The following is a 23,762-nucleotide window of genomic DNA, read 5'->3' on the forward strand; positions in this document are numbered from 1 at the left end:
ACCAACGTATTAAGCGTCCATACAAATGTCATTGTAGTCGTACCAAAATATATCGAAAGAGATTTTTATCTGTTTTTAAATAAATTAAACTGTTTCCGGGTCTACATTTGATGTCAATCGATGCCCAACTAACCGCACTATTGCGTCGTAATATTAATCTAACCGTTATTCAATAGACAAAGTAGATTATAGGGGGTATATTTAAGTCATAACAACACAGGTGCCGCGCGGGACAGCGGTAAAAAGGCTTCCCTTGTTTTATTAAATAACGCATTAATTTATCAATATGATTAAACCAATTCTCTAGAAAATGCTCTATATAGAAATACAAAGTTGTTTATAATACGTTGCCTACATCGAAAGTTATGATTTTTTTTATTGCGCTATGCCGCCACTGGGACACGCGAAAAACGGCAAATTTCGCCGTTTTTGGAACTTCAAGTGCGATTTTGTCAGGAACAAATAATATTTTAGGTACAGTTGTGCATGATTTTTAAAGCTTATAATACACTGAATGAAAATATATACATACCCAGTCTTTTAGTCCTATGGACTTCGAGTTTTAGCCGTGGGACAGCAAAAAATGCCTATTTGATTATTGACCCCGAGCTAGTATTGGTTTTCCATTCATACATACTTACTGTTGTTATGAGCGGTGGGGTACTTAGTAATGTTTTCCTGATACTACCAGAGACTAGTAGACTAGTGAATATTCAAGACGAACAACTTCCATACACCGCGATCCTCGCGTGCTTATTTAGGTACAGTCAGCAGCAGAAGTTGCTAAGCGGGCGAGGTATTCAAAATTATCTTGACGCGACTTCATTGTTAAGAGAATAAGAGCGTGTCAAGGTAATTTTGAACACCTTGCTCACCTAGCTTGCTTAGCTGCTGCTGACTGTACTATTTTTCCATTTTAGCTTTATACGTATAAAATCTGTCACCTACTGCTTTTATGATTTCTAAACGACTACGATAATAATAGTCGTTTTGGTACCAAAACTGATGTATGGAGTGAGCACTCTATGTAGGTACCTACTTTTTGACGTGATAACGTCTTATAAATCGATGAACACCGGTAGCATCCACGAAAAAGTGTCACGTTGTGGACAGATCTCCATGGTGACGTTGTGGACAGATCTCCATGGTAAAGTTGTGGACTGATTTCCATGGTAAGTAACGTTACGGCAATTTTTTCTTATGACGTTATCACGCAAAATTATCGTCCGAAACCGACTTATCAGACAACCATATTTCTTTTTATATTGATTTTTTCTCTATAACTTAACCTAATATCTTCAGCAGGACAGGTTACGCCTTTATCACATCAGGTACGACTTAAAATAAATGAGTCGACTCCAACTCAACTTCTTTTTTTATCTAATCGCGGCAAAGAATCTCCGCCGAAAGGCACAAACTGTTTACAGATCTCGTTTTAATTACTCGGGACTTAAGGCGACTTTCGGTGGCATAATTTCACGTTATCTTCGCTTTAAATTCATGGGACTAGAGAGCCGAGAGGGCGGAAAATAGGTACTTGTTTGTCAAACAAAATTATACTTAAGAGGGGAATGAGGAGATTTTTATTTGACGCTAAACACGTTACATATTAAAAATAAAAACTGTTTATGGTTTAGTTTATGTTTTAGTATACAATGTCGTGATTCAAGAGATATAAAAGTAGAACCCATCTGGTTTAGAATCATATGATTTACTGGAATAGAATCTAGTTTAATTACTTCGATAAGCCGTGTAATATACAATCAAATAGAAAAACCAAACACATTGCCTCATAGATAACAACACAACATTTATGCAAATTCATGGTCCACGATATTATTTACTATCTGGAGATCAGGTTACAATACTTACAAGTACTTTTATGAAATTCCAAATGAATCAGCGATTATCTTTAATATGTTACTACCAACATAAAACTCGTGGATGAATGACTATTCATTTCAAACTGCAACCGAGTTCAGATCACAATGAACGTATTGATTCTACTCATTTTAATTCATGAAGCCCTCTCTACTGATAACAGTCTTTATCACCACACACACAATTCAGGATTGACTAACGGCTACTCTTGCTTAGGGGACTGCGTTAACAATGGATGCATCTACGACTGGTGGGGCCACAAAGATACCTGCACTGTGAGCCAAGTTCCATCTCCAGTCTTCAAAACTATAAAAGGAACAAACTGCTACAGCAATTGTGGAGGCTTCAACGCCGAGCCTTTTGCCTGGTGTGCTACCTTAGTAGACAATTCTATCAGTTGGGAATACTGTACTAGATACGAAGCAAGAACTGCCATTAAGCGAACCCAGACGGATAACTACCTATACATATGTACTGATGATTGTATCAAACGGGGACAAACTTACAACTGGTGTCACACCCATAACTCTTGGGAAAAATGCGACCCAGAACATGAGGTACTAGTTTTCAACTATCCTACAGAAAAACGCAATGATGAATGCATTTCAAGGTGCGTGTTGTACAAAGGCGATTATAAGTGTTATGACAAGAACAAAGATTGGACAAAATGCTATTTGAATCCAGATAAAAGTCTAATCTTGTTTCAGTTCGGTCAAAACATTAACACAGCTTTGCAGTACTTTGGAGTTTTGGATGAATCTGGATATGAGCAATGTTCTGAGTCGGAATATAGGAAGAAGCGGGCGATAAATTCACAATGGCCTTATATAGAGAGTGTAAGAGATTTGGTAGCAGAGTTTGAATCCGGGTTTCCGACTATCGTTCCTAATAACGGGGGACCAGTCCAGTCATATACGGTGCTACCGATATTTGTTCCTGGTCAAGACGATATCATAATACCTTTGGCTATTCGAGCTGTGATTACGAGGAATCATCTCCGACCGCCTGGGACCCGAGGGAACATTCCGTCTACCGTCACAAGGAATATCGCAATGATGCATCCTTACACGGCCCGGCCGGATGGCAACAATGACGAGCGAGCGCATCTCCTGGCGTCCGTGCTTGGAGGAGACATGGAGCCATACAACTTCATTCCACAGCCGAGATCCTTCAATCGTGGTCGTGGTTCCAGATGGTATTTTCTAGAAGGTCTGATCGCTAGGTTTCTCAGAGAACCAGGTCGACCTGGACGTTATGTAGACTGGCAGATGGCGCTTGCGTATGACGTGTACTCGAATCGCCCAAACCGGCCCATATCTGTTTCTCTGAGCGTGCGGATGTATGAGGCGGACGGTACGCTAAACGTCACGTCGGGGGTATATGAAAACTTGTATTTTTCTAATAATCCTTTGTGGACTTGTCGCGTCTTCTTTTCAGGAAGCGGATAGATCCGATTACTTACGAGTATCCATGTGTCTACTTAGGTACGTGTGTATGTATAAAAAATAATGTATTGTGGCAAAACATTACCTATTTAATATTTATTGTTTCTCCGTTCTGGATTTCACGGGCCTATAAATCCCGGTCTTTTGACAGGCTTGCGTGGGGATACAGATCCAACACGTAGAGGCCCTTTGGAGAGCTTTAATGTCATGTATTATTATTATTAAAATAAAATATATTACCTCAGTCGGTTACGAGTATGAGTCGTGTGCGAAATACTCTGTAATGTGGAATTTGTATGTTTACACATACACGTTACTGCTGTACTGCTACTACAGGTATGTAACTACTAGGTATGTTACGAACAAATATTATATTATTTTATCTTATGCGCACTACCAAGGAATGGAATTCCTTGCCGGCGTCTATATTTCCGTGTTCTTATAACCCAGCAACCTTCAAATCAAGAGTGAACAGGCACCTTCTGGGCGAGCTCGTTCCATCGTAGGCCACGTCTACGCCTCGGCTAGTCAGTGGCCATGAGTAAGCCCATTCATAATTTAAAAAAAAATCTTATGATTTATGTGTAACATAATTAACATATGAAGGTGAATGAACAGTTTAAATCTAACGTATTTTTGTGGAAATCCGTGATCTCTGCCTACCCCTCCGGTAAATAGGCGTGATTATATGAATGTGTGTATTTTTGTTCTTGTGGTGTTTCCGTATTTGGGTAGTCGTGCCTGGTGTTAGTTTGGATAGGTTTTACGAAAAAACCTTTGGAGAGATGAATTATGTAGGTATACACATTTTCGAAAAAGAAAATGTACCGAATTTAATCTTACTAAGACTTTTTAATGAAAACAAAAAATGAGGTAATTTATATCCTGTAATAGCCATAAGCCACATTAATTATTCATGTAAGAAAATAAATCTACCTGATGACTAATTATGTAAAGTGAAAGCAATTTCAATAGAGTTTGTTAAATTTACTATATATTACTTGACTTTCGTGTTTATATATATATTTTTTGTTTTTAAGATAATATTATGAATATAAGAAAAACATATTAGAAAAAAATTAAAAAATAGTGATATATAGCTGCAAGTATATGATGGTCATTCTTGTCTACGTGTCAGCGTGACGATAACAGTGTAAAAAGAGACGGGTAATTTATTCTCAGGTGGATAACTCCGCCCATCATAGGCCCGCTGAATTCGGTGATTGTGAAAATTATCTCGCTTTTATAACACTTTAAACTCTCGCGTTTTGTACACATATTTGTGTATCTCGCTTTTATAACTCAAAAATAAATTAATACCAAAAAGAATTTGTAATAGAGGCGGATTGTCAAAGTAAATTATGTAGCCACATTATAAATTTACTGCCATTTTTCGACAGAAGATTAAAACTTTTAGAACGCAATTTGACTTTGATCCTTCACCAATATGTGTTTTTGTTTATATTAAAAAGTAACGCCATTTACTCGAGACTAGGCCAAAGGTATGGTGCAATCTTTTCGAGCGTCATACCTTTGGCCTAAAAGTTTACTGTGGCTACATAATTTACCATTACATTAACTCTCTATACACTATTCTCTTTGCTAATACCTACCTTGTGACTAAGTAATGAAATTAGGTATTACCTCTTAAATGATTTAATGCAAATTGCTGTAACACACGTAATTAAGGCCAAGGTTCCTATTAATCAAAACACTCTTTGTTTCTGACAGTACCCGGTTTCTTGCAAGGGCACGGGGCCAAAGCGCTTAGCGATTAAAAAAAAAACACTTAACGGCATATTTCAAGTGGGATTCTTAACCTAACTTTCAAAAATGAAAAAAAAAACCCAGCCAAGTGCGAGTCGGACTCGCGGACGAAGGGTTTACAATCACGCAAAAAATGGCAAAAAAATCACGTTTGTTGTATGGAAACCCGCCGTGGAGCGGTTCATGAGTTACTGCCTGGTGACAGACATACAGACAGCGGAGTCTTAGTAATAGGGTTCCGTTTTTACCCTGGGCACGGACCCCTAAAATGGTGCTCATTCAGGATAGGAAAAAATGCAAAAAGGTGGATCACCAAGTATCTACGGGCCAAATTCAATGCCCATTGTACGTTTGAATTGGCCTGCAAATTATTTCACAGAAATATGGAAACATGTGCACGGAGCCATTAAATTGACTCCTTGATAAATAATAATAAATAAATAAATATTATAGAACATTCTTACAAGAAGGCTTGTGTTGTGGGTACTCAGACAACGATATAATACATTTAGAAAACAACCCATGACTCAGGAACAAATATCTGTGTCATCACACTAATAAATGCCCTTACTGGGTTTCGAAGCCAGGACCATCGGCTTCGCAGGCAGGGTCACTACCCACTAGGCCAGACCGGTCGTCTTGATAAGGGCCAAAAACTCTTTAGTCTGCCTGATGATACATAAATTTACAATTTAATCCAAAAGCCCTAAACCGAGGCAACAGGAAGGCGACACGCCGTCACATAAATTCAATTCCCGTCTAAATGAAGACGGCATTGCGCAAATTGTGGGCCGGCGCCATATTGCTTTTGTAAATGTGTTTTTATTGATGCTGAGAAGGCGTGTTTTCGGGGAAAAATTGGCTAGCAAGATATAACTGTAATACTAGCTCAGCATTATACGCCTTCTGAAAATCTAATTTTATCTTATACCTTTGAGCGAGCAGTTTTATTTATTTATTTATATATTTCGCTTCAACAATAATAGTATCTGGCAGACCGAAAAATATCTGACATGTGACCTTTGCTCGGAAAACATAAAAACTCAAAAATGCATGTTTTGACAGAGATAAGTCCTGGCTAGATCGATTTATCGCCTCCGAAAACTCCCATATAGCAATTTTCATCGAAATCGTTACAGCTGTTTCCGAGATCCTCGAAATAAATAAAGAATTGCTCGTTTAAAGGTATTAGATTACTAATAAGCAAATATATTTTAGCATTTTTAGCCTTTTCCCAAACCTTCTGAGTTAAGTGTTAAACTTACCTATAGTTCGATATATTTCCTTTAGCGATAGTGGACACTTGTGATATATTTGTGTTTCAAACTTGGCAGTTAGCTGAATGTGGACTCTAGATGAAGTTCCTGTTATGTGAAGAGCCTGATATACACTGGAATTTAATTCATTAACTTGCAACTGTACTGTTTCAAGAGACCAGCCTGCGTATTATGGATGGCTATATCCATCTTTATCCACGTGATAAAATAGCTGTCAAAACGACCATCATATCCGTACTGTACGGATACGATGGTCGTTTTAGTCTACGTGATAAGCGTGATAAAACGGTGTCCGTCACTTTTTATACCGCGGTGTAAAAAGTGACAGTTATTTTATAATGCGAATAAAACCATCCATGATACGCCTGCAGATGGTTTGGAGAAGCAAAATTTCAAAGTTTAAATTTTGATATGTAACTTTTTTGCTGTGAACTAACGTGGAAGTGTGCAGATAATGAAGAATTAAACTTGAAACGCGTTTAACCATTCCTTAGTCAACACTTGGTAATCCATTGTGAGTCTTCCAAGGTCGAGGTGTTCTGCTTTCACCTGTGCAATAAACTGGCCAACAAGGATCTGATGATAAAATTCAGGGGCAATCTTCTCCAACACAACTTCCTTTCTAAATATCTCCAAAGCATCCTGCATTGAAGCCTTAACTTCAAGGAGCACCTAAGCCGCCTATCTGCAAAACTGCGCAAATAAATATGTATAATACATATAACGTTGGAGACTAAAAAGCTGTTTATTTATACAGTTAGTGCGTACATAAATAATGTATTGTTTTTCTTTAATTTTCTTTTCAAAATAATGTAAAACTGTAAAATCGTAAAACTCGAACAAGCCGGTTTTATCAATGTGAAAACCCGGTTTTTGCAATTGGCTGTAAACCCGGTTTAGCCGGTTTTTTCGATTTCGGTGAAACCGGGTTTGTGACGCCTAAATGTGACTATTTGTTAAGTCCAGGGGCCTTATTCGACATGCCACTTTTGACGTCGCATGTTGAACTTCCGTTGAATCGAATCATTACTTGTCAAAATTTGACATTAGCAATCCACAGTTAGGTGACAACCAAACCAAACCATTATAAACATTAAAGTAATAATAAAACAAAGTTGTTTTTTGTTAAATTATTGGTTGTACCAAATTAACTATCCGCACTCGATGAACTTCAACTGTTATATTGAAGTTGACGCGAAATCCGACAGTTGTACATGTCGAATAAGGGCAGCTATCACTTTACTAAAAGCAATTACTGAACAACGTCATACTCTTGCTTGGCGAAATCATCATAATTATACTTATTTGATGTACCTATACCTAAGCCATTTTTTTTACAATTTACAATAAAAAAAGAAACTGTATCCTACGACACTATTTCTATTAGGTAGGAAACTAAAGTTAGACCGAGATCAGTTTGCAATGATTTAGATAACACACGCAGTGCAAGTGTTATTTATACGTCATAATTTTATAGAAGTTTGACATTTAAAATAACATTTACACTGCGTGTGCTTTCAAAATCGTTGCAGACTTATCTCGTTCTGTACCCCTAGTGTAAATTTCATTCGTTAAGACAAAACAGGAGCTGAGTTTTAAATATTTTAGGTAAATACACCCGTCTCGCTAACGGAAGAGGCTCCTAAAACTAGTGCGATGAGGACAAGGCGAAAAATCCTGCGTAAAAATCTCAAAAATCGAGGTTTCGTACTCGACTGTTTCCTCCTCCAAAACTTAACCATTCGTAACCAAATTTGGAATTTGAATACTACGCCTCTCATTGCGGCATAGTCAATGAGGCCATTTTGGCCATTTTTGAAAGGCTCTAGCGCCTTAACAAAACAAAAATATTTAAAAAAATCAAAACGGTCCGACACAGATATTGACAATATTAATCTGCGTTGAAAATAATCATTGCTCTAGCATCAAAACCCACGGAGGAAACAGTCGAGTACGTTTGTATGGAGAAATAACCACTCCTGTTGGCTCTTAAGTGTCATTTGGTATTGGATTTTGAGTTTCCAAAACGTCTGTCCCGCTTGGCGCGCTCTTCAAAATCCTATATGAAAATAGACAAGGCAAACGCGAACGCAAGTCACGCTATCGAATGTTTACACTAGGGGTTTTGACTCTCATCGATCTTTTTGAAGTCACGATTTCGGGTCATTCCATGTGATTTCAACAAATTTGAATTAAAAAGTGTGCCGCATGATTTATGATTTGCATAAAAAAAATTGAGGATATATTTCATGGTAGCAGAAGTGCTGAACCACCACCAGTTTATTTTTTTTATCTTTTAATTTCCAAGTTTTGCCCATTCGAAGTTAGCAGTGGGGTCAAATTCTTGCTTGTACAAAATCAGACCTAACTTTTTTTCTATAAAAGGTAACGAAATAATTATTACTTTTTTTGATTAGGTAAGAAATGTGGATATTATACTGTATGACAAAATTTATCTGAATTAACTACAAAAAAAATGGTGACCACCCGAAGTGTACACCTAATTGGTCAATTATTGCAATTTTAAAATGGTTCTTGTGCCAACCCTGGTGCATATCAAATATTACTTTTTTCTGAAATATAATGTACTTGCCGTGTTCATCTTGTAAAATAAATATAATTGTGTTAGATCAATTACTTCTAATAGAAAAATGTAAGTGAAAATTGAGAAATTCGAAAAATGCTCGTGTTTGACTCTAAAAAAATCCATGTGGAAGAGAAAATAAAAATTTGATTGTAGTCAGAAAATATACCTGATAATTTCGTTAATTAGATTTAGAAAAAGAAGTTTTGTTATTTTGCCTATTTTTTGAAATATGATTTTTTTAACATGCTACTTTTTACAACTATCGATACAAAATGTTTTATGTTATAAATTAATAAAAATGGGACGGTAATTGGTCATACGGATATTATTTACGTTTTTTATGTTCAAATATTTTTTTGACATGGCAATAATTTCATTTGTAAATTTAATGAGGGTAGAAATTCGACAATGCACTGTTACCTGACAAGGATTGTGAATCACTTGCGAATGTTTCTTAATTTAGCCGTGTAGTGAATAACCGACGCCTCCTGACTTGTTAACAAGCTTTATTTGCATGTTAAATGGCTAAATTACGAACATAAGTAAACGGCCCAATAATCCTTATCGAAGTTCTATAGGAAATCGTATTTATCTAGGAGATAATGAAGTGGTGCAAACTCTTTGTAGTAAGTGCTTGTGTTATTAATAGTTGACTGTTCAAATTCATGGGATCAAGTTCTTTTTCGTCTCAAAATCAGATGTCGAAGAAGCTGAGGTACATCTATCAGAGTGATTTAAAAATATAAGGACCATAAAAAATACACGTTCTTATCATAGCTTCGTTCCCATTTCTCAAAATGAATTAAAAGTGCGACGTTATTCAACTTCAGAAATTTTGAAGTAGCAAAGGTTTGCAAATGATTTTTTTTTATAAATATATAAAGTAAATTTCAATCGTCTGGATTTTATTTATATTTTGCCATCGAATTCATTCATATTTATAAGTTTAAGGTCATGTGTATTTTAATCTGCATAAATACAACAAGAACGAAAATTTATGAGACGAGCAGTTTAAAAAATCATATTTCAAAAAATAGGCAAAATAACAAAACTTTTTTTTCTAAATCTAATTAACGAAGATATCAGCTATATTTGCTGAATAAAATCAAATTTTTATTTTCTCTTCCACATGGATTTTTTTAGAGTCAAACACGAGCATTTTTCGAATTTCTCAATTTTCACTTATATTTTTCTATTAGAAGTAATTGATCTAACACAATTATATTAATTTTACAAGATGAACACGGCAAGTACTTTATATTTCAGAAAAAAGTAATATTTGATATGCACCAGGATTGGCACAAGAACCGATTTAAAATTGCAATAATTGACCAATTAGGTATACACTTTGGGTGGTCACCATTTTTTTTGTAGTTAATTCAGATAAATTTTGTCATACAGTATAATACCCACATTTCTTACCTAATCAAAAAAAGTAATAATTATTTCGTTACCTTTTATAGAAAAAAAGTTAGGTCTGATTTTGTACAAGCAGGAATTTAACCCCACTGTTAACTTCGAATGGGCAAAACTTGGAAATTAAAAGATAAAAAAAAAACTGGTGGTGGTTCAGCACTTCTGCCACCATGAAGTATATCCTCAATTTTTTTTTATTCAAATCAAAAATCACACGGCACACTCGATTTGTTGAAATCACCTGGAATGACCCGAAAACATCTGAACCTCGGGGTTGTTTGCGTAAAGAAATGAAATAAAGAGTAATATCGATATAGTAGGCAGAAGGGATTGAAAACAAAGGTACAGCCAACGAACATTTTGTATTTTTTATTCAGCGCCCCCTGGGGCCTGTGGTAGTAGGCGCGTAAGTACAAATTACAGTTATATTATACTGTTAGTAGGCTGTATCAGAGAGAAGTAAATTATTATTTCCTGAAAGGAACAGAAAGGCAGAAGATCACGCAGTCTTTCAACAATAAGTTGGACCGATCAAGTTAAAGACTCGTCATTCTCTGCTTTCTACACGGTCATCAGATTCGTTGGGCAGAAACAGGTGGAAGGCTGATCATCCGCTCCAGATGCAACCCCAATGCAATCCCAACATGAGGGACCGATCAGAGAGAGGAAAAAAAAGAGGTTTAAGAAGCTATAATGGTTGTCTGATCTGACTGATTAATATGTCTATATTTCTATGGTATAGTTGCTTTATATCGTTCTAATTCTTTCCAATTTTTAGTGTATTTTTCCCATTCCTTTTTGTGTAATACTATACCTATACCTATGTATGTTTATCCTATAAATTTTGTATGTATTTATATCCTTTATCTTTCTGGTACCTTGTTGTACATTTTGCTGCATTAGTCACCCTCTTTTCACTCTGCTCTGTCCTCTCATCTACTCAAAGGTTAACTGGAAGAGATCCCTCAAAGAGATAAGTTCACCTTTGTACTTCTTACTAATTGTATGTTACTTTGATATGTCTTTTTGTACAATAAAGAGTTTATTACTACTACTACTAAAATACAAACAAAAAAGTTTACGAAATTATTGTTTTTGTCATTTTATTCAACTCAGGCTTTGGAAGAATTGAAACCTGGCTTTGAAAAAACGCGCTCGCGAGCGCCGTATGCTGGGCGCTATCCATCAAATGTTTTTCTCGTTTTTTCCCTGTAAATTTACATCGAACTGTAAAGTTTTTTGTGACTCGACTTTTTGATTTAGATTGTTATAGAAGCGCTGGTGGCCTAGCGGTGAGAGCGTGCGACTAGCAATCTGGAGGTCGCGGGTTTAAACCCCGGCTCGTACCAATGAGTTTTTCGGAACTTAAATACGAAATATCATTTGATATTTTACCAGTCGCTTTTCGGTGAAGGAAAACATCGTGAGGAAACCGGACTAATCCCAATAAGGCCTAGTTTACCCTCTGGGTTGGAAGGTCAGATGGCAGTCGCTTTCGTAAAAATTAGTGCCTACGTTAAATCATGGGATTAGTTGTCAAGCGGACCCCAGGCTCTCATGAGCTGTGGCGAAATGCCGGGATGACGCGAGGAAGAAGATTGTTATATGTTTTACTCACAAGGACGCTCCTTCAACTAGGAAAGGTTCGACTGAGTATGGTAACCAGTGTCATAACAGGTCATGGACTTTTTAACAAACATCTTTTTATAACAGGTGTCACAGACAGTCTATGCCGTAGATGCATGGAGAAGGAAGAAACAGCCTCTCACGTGGTGTTGGAATGCAGCGGAGTGGCCCCATACAGGGCAAAAGATCTCGGATCTCCGAGAGACCTCCCCGAGGTCCTACTCAACATAAGAGGTGTGGTGGGATTTCTCGAGGAGCTGGGCTGGCAGGACTAGCCTACCCCTTATCACGCAAAATAGGCGCAGGACGTCGAGTTGCGGAAAATTGCCCGTATTACAATACAATACAATATATGTTTTGAACGATGATAGAGCATTAGGCTACGTAACCGCTTACCGTCAAGCAAAGTGGTTTGCCACCAACGTAGTAAAAAAAGATTTCTCTGAAGATTCAACATCAGCTAAAACGCAAATGAAAATAGGTACTTCCATACTTATTAAAAAACTTAAGCGTTCAACCGGTATTCAATGGAGCTTTTGCAGCTTCCCCGAGACGGATCGTAAAGCTTATCTTTGCGGCCTTGCTCCAGATCTGCTACCGTTAGAGGGAGCAATAGCACTTATATGTCGATAGAGTGCGCCGACTTCAAGCCGAAGGGTGTTTCGGAGTTTCCGGGGCAAACTGCCGAATCCGACACAATAAGAGCAGCCGATTCAACGGAGTCACGCCGTTTCGTCGCATAAATAGTGCTTAGTTTTAAATTTGTATGTTAGTCTGTAAGGTATTTGCAATAAGGGCCTTGTTGCCTGATTTAATTTTTTGTTCATTTTTACATGGATTGTTCGATATTTTAGCACATTCTTTATAGTATGTACGTATAATAAAAGTACGGTAAAAACATATTTCTAAGAGATTTTAAAGAACTAAAACTAGGGACATAGGTTAGTAACACTGAATATTGAATTTCCTTATTCCTTCTACGGTGTAGGTATAATGAAATCCGTCTAAGTAAAGTTTGCAGCGACTTAGCAGCGTTAATAATAAAATTCACCAGCAACTTGCCCTCCTATACGGCCTTGTGGACCGTGAAGTGCCGTACTACAAATACTTACCTGCGCCAGTTCTCAAAAATGGTCGTACCACGCTCTATTGGGATCGATCTATCATCACTGAGCCTATTGTAGCCAATAAGCCTGACATCGTGCTGATAGATCGATCGCAGCGCCGGGCCGTGCTCGTCGACGTCACCATCCCCCATGATGAGAATCTCGTGAAGGCCGAGAAGGACAAGTCCAGCAAGTACCTAGACTTAGCTCACGAGATAACCGCCATGTGGGATGTTGACTCGACGATCATTGTTCCTATAGTCGTGTCAGCGAACGGTCTCATAGCGAAGAGTCTCGACCAACACCTAGAGAGACTCTCGCTAGGTGGTTGGATCAAGGGTCAGATGCAGAAGGCGGTAATTTTGGACACGGCGCGTATAGTACGTCGATTCCTCACTCTGCGGCCCTGACCACCGGCAGCTTGGGCCCTGCCCCGCTGCCGGCGGCACCCTAGGTTAGGTTTTTTATAATGTGTTTATATTTTTTTTTATTGTTTTGTAAGTGTTTTTATATTTTACTTTTATATTCATATTATAATTAACCTAACTTAAGAAGAAAAATAAATAAGAAGAAAAATTACAAAATTAATGTTTCACATTAATATTGTAAGTCGACTCCGGACGTCAGAAAGTCGGACCAAGCTAAGTTTGCATGGTATTTACAGTGACAAAAGTGTGGCAATGTCGTCATAAATGTTAAATTTCTATGAAAATATCACGTGTATAATGAATTAATTTTGTTCTGTTCAAATCAGTGCAAAGTTAGCTTAGACGGATTGTATGCGTCTACCGTCATCTGTATGCCAATACGGAATCTATTGAATGGTAATCTTTGGCCCTCGCCCAAGTTCAGTGTGCCAAGCTTTTGCTAAAGTTCAGCTTTTTATAGCGCTTTTAAGCTTTCACCTAATTGAATTTAACTAGTTAGGCGAATATGTATTTTAGGAGTTCTTCGCAGATAATTATTTAAGACACTGATTTAAACTTTCACGATTATTTAACGGGACTTAATCGCGTATTTAAGTTTTAAGATTTACCTCCGACGTTTCGAGGACGGCGTTGTCCCCGTGGTTTCGGAGACCACCGACCGACCACTCTGACTTCTCCGAGACCACGGGGACAACGCCGTCCTCGAAACGTCTGAGGTAAATCTTAAAACTTAAATACGCGATTAAGTCCCGTTGTGTAGTTTCATAATTATTTAAGACGCTCAGACTTTTTGCATACAAACTATGAAGTTATGTACTCACAAGTTCTGCTCATTCACGCTTGTACAGGTTATTAAAACAAATAAATATGAATTCATGCCTAAGTATAGGTATCTACTTAGTCATGAATTCATATTTTCTACTAGGCCTTTGTAAATTGATATAACACTTTAAACTCGCTTTTTGTACACATATTTAATTAGGTACCTACTCAAACGTTTTCATTTCATTGTTTTTACCTTAAATTCCGACGTTTTAGCTGAGTTGCACCAGCTGTGATCACGGAAAGACCACAAAAAAGTAAAAAAAAAAACAAAAATGTAGATACCTAAGTAAGTCTTAGTAAAATTATCCCAAATCCTTTATCCATAGAAAAGACGCCGGTTTTCTCGAACGTTTTTGCTTCCAAACTGGCATAAAGTGCCATGTAAATTATCCACCTAAACTTGTTAAAGTTTTGCTACGAAAACAACATTTTTACAACTCAGACAGATGAAGACATTGATTTCGCAAAGAGACAGATCGAAACACCATTTTTCAGCTGGTTAAGATGGTTCGTGACGTCGACTCGTGAATGTAGACAGAAATGGGGCTGCTCACCCTCTTATTGACTAGTGATGTGGTTGTCGATAAAACAGGCAGTGTTTATATCGATAATTAATGGCTCCTCTACACGATGGACCAGCGCAGGCCACTCCAAGGGACGCATTTATGCGTTAGAGGGAGCAAGTGATATTGCTATCTCATTCTACCGCATGGCTGCGTCCCTTGGAGCGGCCGGCGCCGGCCCATCGTGTAGAGGAGCATAAAAAGTTGGGTTGACTTGGAGCGAAACGATTCTTGAGGACCCGTACAGACGGACTGCAACTTGTAGTCTGCAAGTCTGCAACCCCACTGAAACTTGTATGAGAACTGCACGTCGCACTTGCAGTTAGCGAGCAGTCGGCGTGCAGTTCCCATATAAATTGCAGTCGGGTTGCAAGTCCGTCGGTATCGGCCCTAAAGGTTAATCGGAAATATTGACGAATGTTCGTTTTTTTAACCGACTTCCAAATCTGAGGTTATCAATTCGGTTGTATGTTTTTTTTTTGTTTTTTTTTTTTATGTTTGTTACTCCATATCTCCGTCATTACTAGATCGATTTTGAAAATTCTTTTTTTGATTGAATGTATATGCATACAGATTGGTCCCGTTTTTGTCAAAATCCAGTTCTGATGATGGGATCCATGAGGAATCGAGGGAACTCCTCAAATCTTAAAGGCATACATATAGTGATTTTTGGGTTTTTATCAACAAATCAAGCATATACACCCAAAAAAGTGACATTTGATGAAGTGGAACAGCTGATGATGATCAGAACAGAACTCTTCAACGACGCATAGTTCACGGTTGGCGATTTGTCCTCGTCGTTATGTTTGTTAAGCAAGTTAAGTTTTTAAGCCACATTTTTGTCAAGCTCGAGTTCTGATGATGGGATCCATGAGGAATCAAGGGAACTCCTCAAATCTTAAAGGCATGCGTATAGAGATTTTTGTATTTACATAAAAAAATCAAGCATTTTCATTAAAAACTGTTGCATTTGATGAAGTGGAACTGCTGATGATGATCAGAACAGAACTCTTAAACGACGCATAGTTCACGTTTGGCGATTTTTCCTTTTCGTTATGTTCGTTAAGCAAGTTAAGTTTTTAAGCCACATTTTTGTCAAGCTCGAGTTCTGATGATGGGATCCATAAGGAATCGAGGGAACTCCTCAAATATTAAAGGCATACGTATAGATTTTTTGTATTTTCATCATAAAATCAAGCATTTACATTAAAAACTGTCGCATTTGATGAAGTGGAACTGCTGATGATGACCAAAACAGAACTCTTCAATGACGCATGGTACAGGTTTGGTGATTACGAATTTCGATTTTGACTTGGACTGGGACCCGGACTCGGACTCATACCCGGATCCGGTTCGGACCTGGATCCGGTTCGGACCTGGATCCGGTTCGGACCCGGACTCGGATCCGGATTCGGACCCGGACTCGGAACCGGACTCGGACCCGGACTCGGATCCGGACTTGGACCCGGTCTCGGACCCGGACACGGACCCGGACTCGGACCCGGACTCGGACCCGGACTCGGACCCGGATTCGGACCCGGACCCGGACCCGGACTCGGACCCGGACTCGGACCCGGACCTTGACCCAGAAAACCACTATGATACCTTAACTAAATAAATAACTATGATTACCTATCATAAAATTAATGTAGGTATAAAGTACGATGATGCCAATACTACTACTACTATACTATTACTAGCCCCTCCCGCTTAAACCCCCGTACACCGCACGGCATGCGCCATTAAGTGGGTTAGGTTAGGTTTGAACTGCGATCATCACAGAACCGAACAATAGGTTAGGTTAGAACTGCGAGCCTTACAGACACGAAATGCGACTTGAAAAGTGGGTTTGATTAGGTTCGAACTGCGATCCGCACAGAACCGAACTGCTATCTGAGGAGTGGGTTAGGTTAGGCTAGAACTACGACCCTCATGGCTCCTCTTCACGATGGGCCAACGCCGGCCACTCCAAGGGACGCATTTATGCGTTAGAGGGAGCAAGTGATATTGCTATCTCATTCTACCGCATGGTTGCGTCCCTTGGAGTGGCCGGCGTTGGCCCATCCTGTAGAGGAGCCATTATACAGAAGCGAAATGCTAGTAGAAAAGTGGGTGGTTTTCCCTCCTTTTCTACATAGTGTACCATCTACAATAATCTTTCATCGGCCCCCATGGAAGTCGGTTTTTTTTTCTTAAAAATTATTTGTAAGTACATACCCGTAATTTTTTATTGGTTACATTTTACATGTAATTTGAAGACTGTTTTCCTACATATTTATAGAACCACATTGTACTGAAAATTGCTTTCTATAAAACAAACGGTGTTTATATAGATTATCAATAACTTTTTAAGGGTTAACGGGATGACATCCTCAGAAAGTTCACTTTTAAATTTAACTTTATCTCTTGATTATTGTATTTACAACTATGGTGTGTATATTTTTTTATTACTACAACAACAACAGTCTATTGCAGACAAAATACATCTACCTACATATAAGTATATAGACGTAATACGTGTAGCATACTATGAATTCAGTAGGAAATGTTTTTACTGATAGCAGTGTTTTGATTTACAGGTATCCAAAGAAGGCCTTTGTTCACCAGCAGTGCGTATGTTTGCTGATAATGCTGATTTTACCCAAAATGTGATTATCAAATACCAAAAATGGTTTCGATGAGCGTTTGTGAATAAAACCGTCAGTTGGCGTATCAACGCAAGTATGTTTACATGAACTACTTAACAACCACGATAAACAAACGACTAATTAGAGGTTTCATCGACAAAAAATATATTAAAATAGATCGACACTCGGCACATCCCTATTATTGGTCGTAACGCAAACACGAAAATACTTCGATATCAGTAATGTGGCCCCGCGGTCGGAGTGAGATTGACTATCGGCGGCTTGCACAAGATTTATTTGTGATTCCTATGCATGTGTAGGTACATTAATATTTGTAAGACGGCGTCATGTTTTTATATGGCTTGCGGCCCGATTCGAACTTCAAGATACGACAATTAATAGATTATAACAACGATATGGATTAGATGTGTCAGTGTCAAATGTGACGATTTTTCAAACAAAGTGCCTTTAAACTTTAATGACACTTAAGTCCCTCAATTTCCACCATATTAAACATTTTCCAAAAAACGAAGCGACAAAAAAAATTCTACGTATTAACTGAATCTATTAACCTATTTGTAATATTCCGACTCAACACAATTACTTCAAAAAAATTCAGAAAATGACATTATACTGCTTCCAGTTAAATTTCTTTTAGCTCATATAACATCGATATCGATACAGTGCTAATTAAATAAGACCAAATCAATAATAAACAACAAAACACAATATTTACCAAAATATGAGTGAACCAGTGAAGGAAAATTGTCAGTAACATTTCGAAGGCACCATGTCACCGAGCCCTCGAAGACGCCGTAATAATGGCCACCACATTTGGCCTCCGGCGTCACTGATGATAATAGAGATGGGCCGAGTTGTCGACATATATGTCGATATAAATCGTTGTAATTTATTTTCTTATTCTTTATTTATTTATTCATAATAAAGAATAAGAAAATGAATGAGTCACTGATGATAATAGAAACGGGCTGAGTTGTCGACATAAGGTTTACTCGGGTAATTCCGAATGTCGAAAACTGTCGGATAATTCCGAAAGGAGACTTCTATTATGACGGAATTAAGGGTGATTTTCATCTGAATTTCGGAATTATCCGACATTCGGTATTACCCGAATACACCATATATTTCGATAGAAATAGTTGTAATTTATTTTCTGTTTTAGGTACTAGTATAGAGATACGTTTACGTCTTCGTTTACGATAGGATAGCTAAGCATTTTTTTATAAGGACTATTACTTAATTGGTAAATCTAAATTGGAACTCTGGTAAGCCAACATTGTCAGTAGAAAGAGGCGCGAAAATAAAAATTTGTATGTGTGATCGATCTTATACTTGTTTGTTATCGGAAAGGAAGGCTGGGTAAATAGTCGGCGGAGATTATCGAACTACAATGTCTCCCACTCGACTCTGTCTTTATAATTATAAATTTTAGTTGTAATTTATTTTTTATCCATAGTTAATAAATAAATTTTGTCTCACTCTATTTAACATTGGCAAATAGAAAACAAAGAGACGATATATCGATATACATAATCAACACGCTGCCCTTCACTATGCAACCGTATTATAAGGGTGGTTATTACATTTCGTTTGAAAATAAGAAAAATCTTGGATAAATATAAATATCCTACATTATTCTGAGATTACTTTTTCTTTCGCGTAATTGATACATGTTCACTTTCTGTGGTTTTGTTTTTCTTTGTTATTGAATGTTTGTTAAAAATGTAAGGGGACTTTCCACTGTTTTATTGCAATTAAAATGTTGTTTTTAGCTATACAGTGTTTTTTTTTCGGTTAAATTCAAAGGTGCATTCCTGAGCTTGAATTTAGTGACTCTCTCAAAGACACCGGTATTCTAATTAACTCCATTTAGGAGATAGTAAAAATTTCTTTTGATGTGAGCCCCTACGAGCGTGTACATTAAACTTGCCTTAGGGCATTGACGTATAAATCTATGGACTGGCCTTACGGGCACTAAAAATGGTACTAGTTCAGCGGTGTGACTCACAAATTCCAGCCAATCGTGCATTCTAACACAACTAGTTGCGGACAATAGCGCGCGTGATGCGAACTCGTCAACCAATCGCGCGCGTGATGCGAACTCGTCAACCAATCGCGTTGTAGCGGTGTCACACCACTGTACTGGCCCCTGTCATGCCTCATTATTATTGCCCGTAAGGCCAGTCCCTAGATATCTATGTTAATGCCTTAGGGCCTGTTTACATATTGATTAGAGTTTAAGCTATATGCAATATTTTACTTAGGTAGGTCCTTTTTATAAAAAAATAAATAAATATTTTTTTGACAATCAGCAACTTATTTAAATTTCCTTCTACATGTTTGACACTGTTTTACGTGCGGCGAAGCTTCTGACTCATTTTTAGGAAATTTAAATAATGCCATCATCATTAATTTTATTCTTATGAATAATTCTGACATATTGTTAGGACCTTGGAGCCTTAACAAGAAGCTGGGCCGACAATCGACCTCTCAAATTATTTTCCTGAGATAAAGAAAAAGGATTTTATTAATTTATGGAATTTTAATGTTTCAATTTACAATGTGTGGCAAGTGTATTTTTACTTATTACGGTATAAATGTTAAATACCAATGAAATCAGTGTTAGGTGGCATTTATACATAGGTACATTAGGTACTCTTGTAAAAATGTATAAACACGACTTGATATAATATTTATATTTCATTTATATCCAGTAACCGTTTTAAAAAAAGCACATTAGTAATAAGTAGGTATATGTTCTTTAATTTTATGACAGTAGTCGTATTGCAATCCATCTAGGAGAAGGATACTCCAAAATAAAACCCGGAATGGAGTTTCCGTAAGGCGCGAGTAGGGTCCAACCTGAAATATGCGGCAGATTCCTGCAGCTGACCTGTCTCCACACGTATTGGCTCGCCATTCCTGTGGCATAAGACAGTGAAGCCGAGAGGGTAATTCAGGTGCTGGGCATCCCTGCGTTTCCTTAATTCCGTCCCAGGCGGTGTAATGTATGTTACACCATAAATCGTCTGCAATAGACGTAAAGGCCAATGATGAGTCGTATTGGGACAATTTTGCACCTAACTGTATGATTATGTTTATTTAATATTCGCATTTTGCGCAAATTATTATATTATTCATCCAACAATTTTCGCAAGTGTTTATTAATCATGTAGGTACCTGACAACTTCGCAAATATTTTTTATATCTTTTACGAAATTGTTTGAAATTACGCAGTAATAAAATACTATTATTCACGTCAAGCCTCGTGAGATTCATTTTTCACCTTCAGAGCTCGTAAAATTAGGTATGTCTCTCGGTAATTCTTACTTTTCTAGACATTTATTATTTTTCTTCACTTCGATATCTCCCTGAATATATTTAGTAATAGTAGTAAACTCTTTATTCTACAGAAATACATATTAAAAGCAACTTACAATGAGAGTATAAAGGATGACTCACGGTTTGACCGAGCCGTGTCCGGGCCGGAGTTTCCGGCGCTTACTTTTCTATGACATGACAGGCGATCACGTGATGTTTTTGATTGAAAATGATGCACCGGAAGCTCCGACCCGGACAAGGGCCGGTCTAACTTGAGTCATCCTTAAAGTATGTACCAACCCCCCCAACAGCTCAAACATACAACCAATCAATTGTATTCAGATCATTGTCCGCAAATGTACCGGAAAGCCCGCGGCATCCGCCAGTTTCTTAATTCGTATCTACTGTAAAAATTTTCGCCCTTTACTAAAGGCTTTGAGTATTTACTAATTTAAGGATATGCTTTTTACATTTATACATTTTTAATACGATTTCCTTTTCTTCTGAAGATTATTAAGGTGGTTCGCTTTCCATACAAAAAACAAAATTGAGTTATATTAACACGCGTATTCGGGAAACGAGATAATCACAAGATCTAGAAACGATATAGAGATCAACTAGATTTAGATTAGATATCGACTAGATGTGACTTGGATATCTAAGTCATAACTTGTCGAAATCGTTCAAGAGGGCCTCCAGAATCGCGGAAACGTCAAATTTGACATATCTATCTTACAAATATCTTTAAATTATCCATATCGTAACTTGTTGAGGTCTAGTAGATGAAACGAGACAGATGACCTCTGTGCTCGTTCATCAAAGTTATGGGCATTTAGTTACATATAAAGATGTTTTTACATAGAAAGGAATTATTGGGAAAAATAAATTTATTAAAAAATAATGTTCTCTGTCATCACTAAACTAATTATTTATAAGCTTGATTGTATGTAGAGATGTTTATATAAACTGTAAACATAAATAAATTGATAGAAAAATATATGGTTTACATAAGACATTGTAGACATCACTTATGGCTAAGTATGACAATATTAGTGTTCGCTTGATAGTAAAAAAAAACTTAATTTTGTTAATTACTACAAAACTAGAGAACTGATATACATTATTTCATTGTAAAATGAGTCATTATATGTGTATGGTACATAGGAATTTAATAATTAGTCGATCCATTAAAATAAATATTTTCAATATACATATATGGAATAAGCAAATAAATTGAAAAATGAGAACCTGTTCTTGCTAATAATTGTTAAAACTATAGAAGCATATCATGATTCATTTATGTAGAATGTAATTAAGTAAGGCATTGAAATTTTATAATGTCTTAAAAGCTAAAATTTGCATATAATTCTTGAGTGTATTTATGTATGAAAATAGACCAAGAAAATCTAATTTTGTATGCCATTGTGAGACCAGGGGGATTTGGAAGTATGAGAGTAGTGTATTCTAGTCAATTTATAAAGCATATTGTATATAAAAATGGGACATTTAAATAATAAAAGATCACATTTTTACTAGTACTATTGGAATTTTGCAAGGAAAGTTCAGTTGTAAAAAAAACATGAAAATAGTGTTTGTATAGTTAAATAATGCCATAGAAAATTAGATTATAAGCTTAAGAATTAGTTTTAGCCATAAATAAGAGTGGAAATACTAAAAAACTCCACATAAACATGCAAATAAAATGTTAGATTGTTTTTGTCCATTACTTCAAAAGTATAGAGTTTTGATGGAAGAAATTTATTGAAATTCGTAGATAAAAAATAAATACATCCAATTTTGCTTAAAAAATCAATTGAAAACTAGCAATTTTTGTAAAAGGTAAGAAAAACAATTCTCATAGGAAAATTTGCAGTATACAGGGTCATTGAAAAATGGACCTTAATTTCATATATATAAAGTTCAAATTTGCTTGCACGCCTTAGCTAAAAAAAATGCATGTTGAGGTTGTTAGAAGAGTACAAAGATATTTTAGGCGACGATGGTGACGATGGTGACGAAGTCGACGATTGTAACCATGGTTACGAACAAAACAAAATAATACCAAAATTTAGGGGGTATAAATAGACGGGCCAAAAGCCTAGGAGATTCATTCAGTCTACAGCAGCCAAACCAAGAAGAGCTCCAGGAGAAGAACTAAGAAGAGAACTAGAAGAGGATCCAGAGAAGCCCCAGGGACCGAAGCGGAGCCCTAGAGGAGTCCTGCGCAGCCCGGGACGCCAGCCACAGCACACAGAAGACCTTCAGCGGAGTGGAGTCGCCGAAGATCTACGGAGGAGCCTCTGAAGTTCAGGGGAGCCCTAGGGGCATCAGCTGAGCCCTAGCGGGCATTCTCCGAACAACCTCGAGCAACGGGAGCTGCTTGCAGAGCTACAAGGGCCAGGTAGCCGAGCATCAGAGCAGGGTCCAGGGAATCCCGAGCTCCTCACCTCAAAGAAGCCTTCAATTCTCCGGGTGAGTGTTTATAAATTCATAAAGTTGTGTTTTCTTTTAATTTGAAAAACTTAATACTGGTCTTTACTTTAGAATATTTTGGCAATGCGAATTTTATTGTTTTAGTAGTAGTAGTAGAAAAACACTTTATTGTACAAAAATCAAAACAAAACAGGAAAAATAACATTGATCATTAGTATAAAGGCGAACTTATCTCTTCCAGATAACCTTTGAGCAATTGAATTGTTTTCTATGATCTTCTGACCTTAACTAAAAAGCTTCAACTATGGCAATATGAAATTATGTGCTATTGATATTAAACATGGAAATTTTGATTCTAAAAGAGATTTGATACTGAATTAATGAAAAATAATGTACTTTAGCTCAAGAAAAATTGAGTGATTTATAAAATGTGAATAAA

General features: G+C 37.1%; 1 protein-coding gene across 1 annotated transcript; it reads left to right on the forward strand.

Annotated features, from left to right (window-relative positions):
* Positions 1-1,759: 1,759 nt before the first annotated feature.
* Positions 1,760-3,346, forward strand: LOC134670513 (uncharacterized). The gene has a single exon (XM_063528326.1). The coding sequence runs from the start codon at positions 1,989-1,991 to the stop codon at positions 3,327-3,329; it is 1,341 nt and encodes a 446-aa protein (XP_063384396.1). The 5' UTR covers positions 1,760-1,988; the 3' UTR covers positions 3,330-3,346.
* The last annotated feature ends 20,416 nt before the right edge of the window (positions 3,347-23,762 follow it).

The sequence above is a fragment of the Cydia fagiglandana genome, chromosome 14 (assembly GCF_963556715.1).
Source record: "Cydia fagiglandana chromosome 14, ilCydFagi1.1, whole genome shotgun sequence".
NCBI classification, from domain to species: domain Eukaryota; kingdom Metazoa; phylum Arthropoda; class Insecta; order Lepidoptera; family Tortricidae; genus Cydia; species Cydia fagiglandana.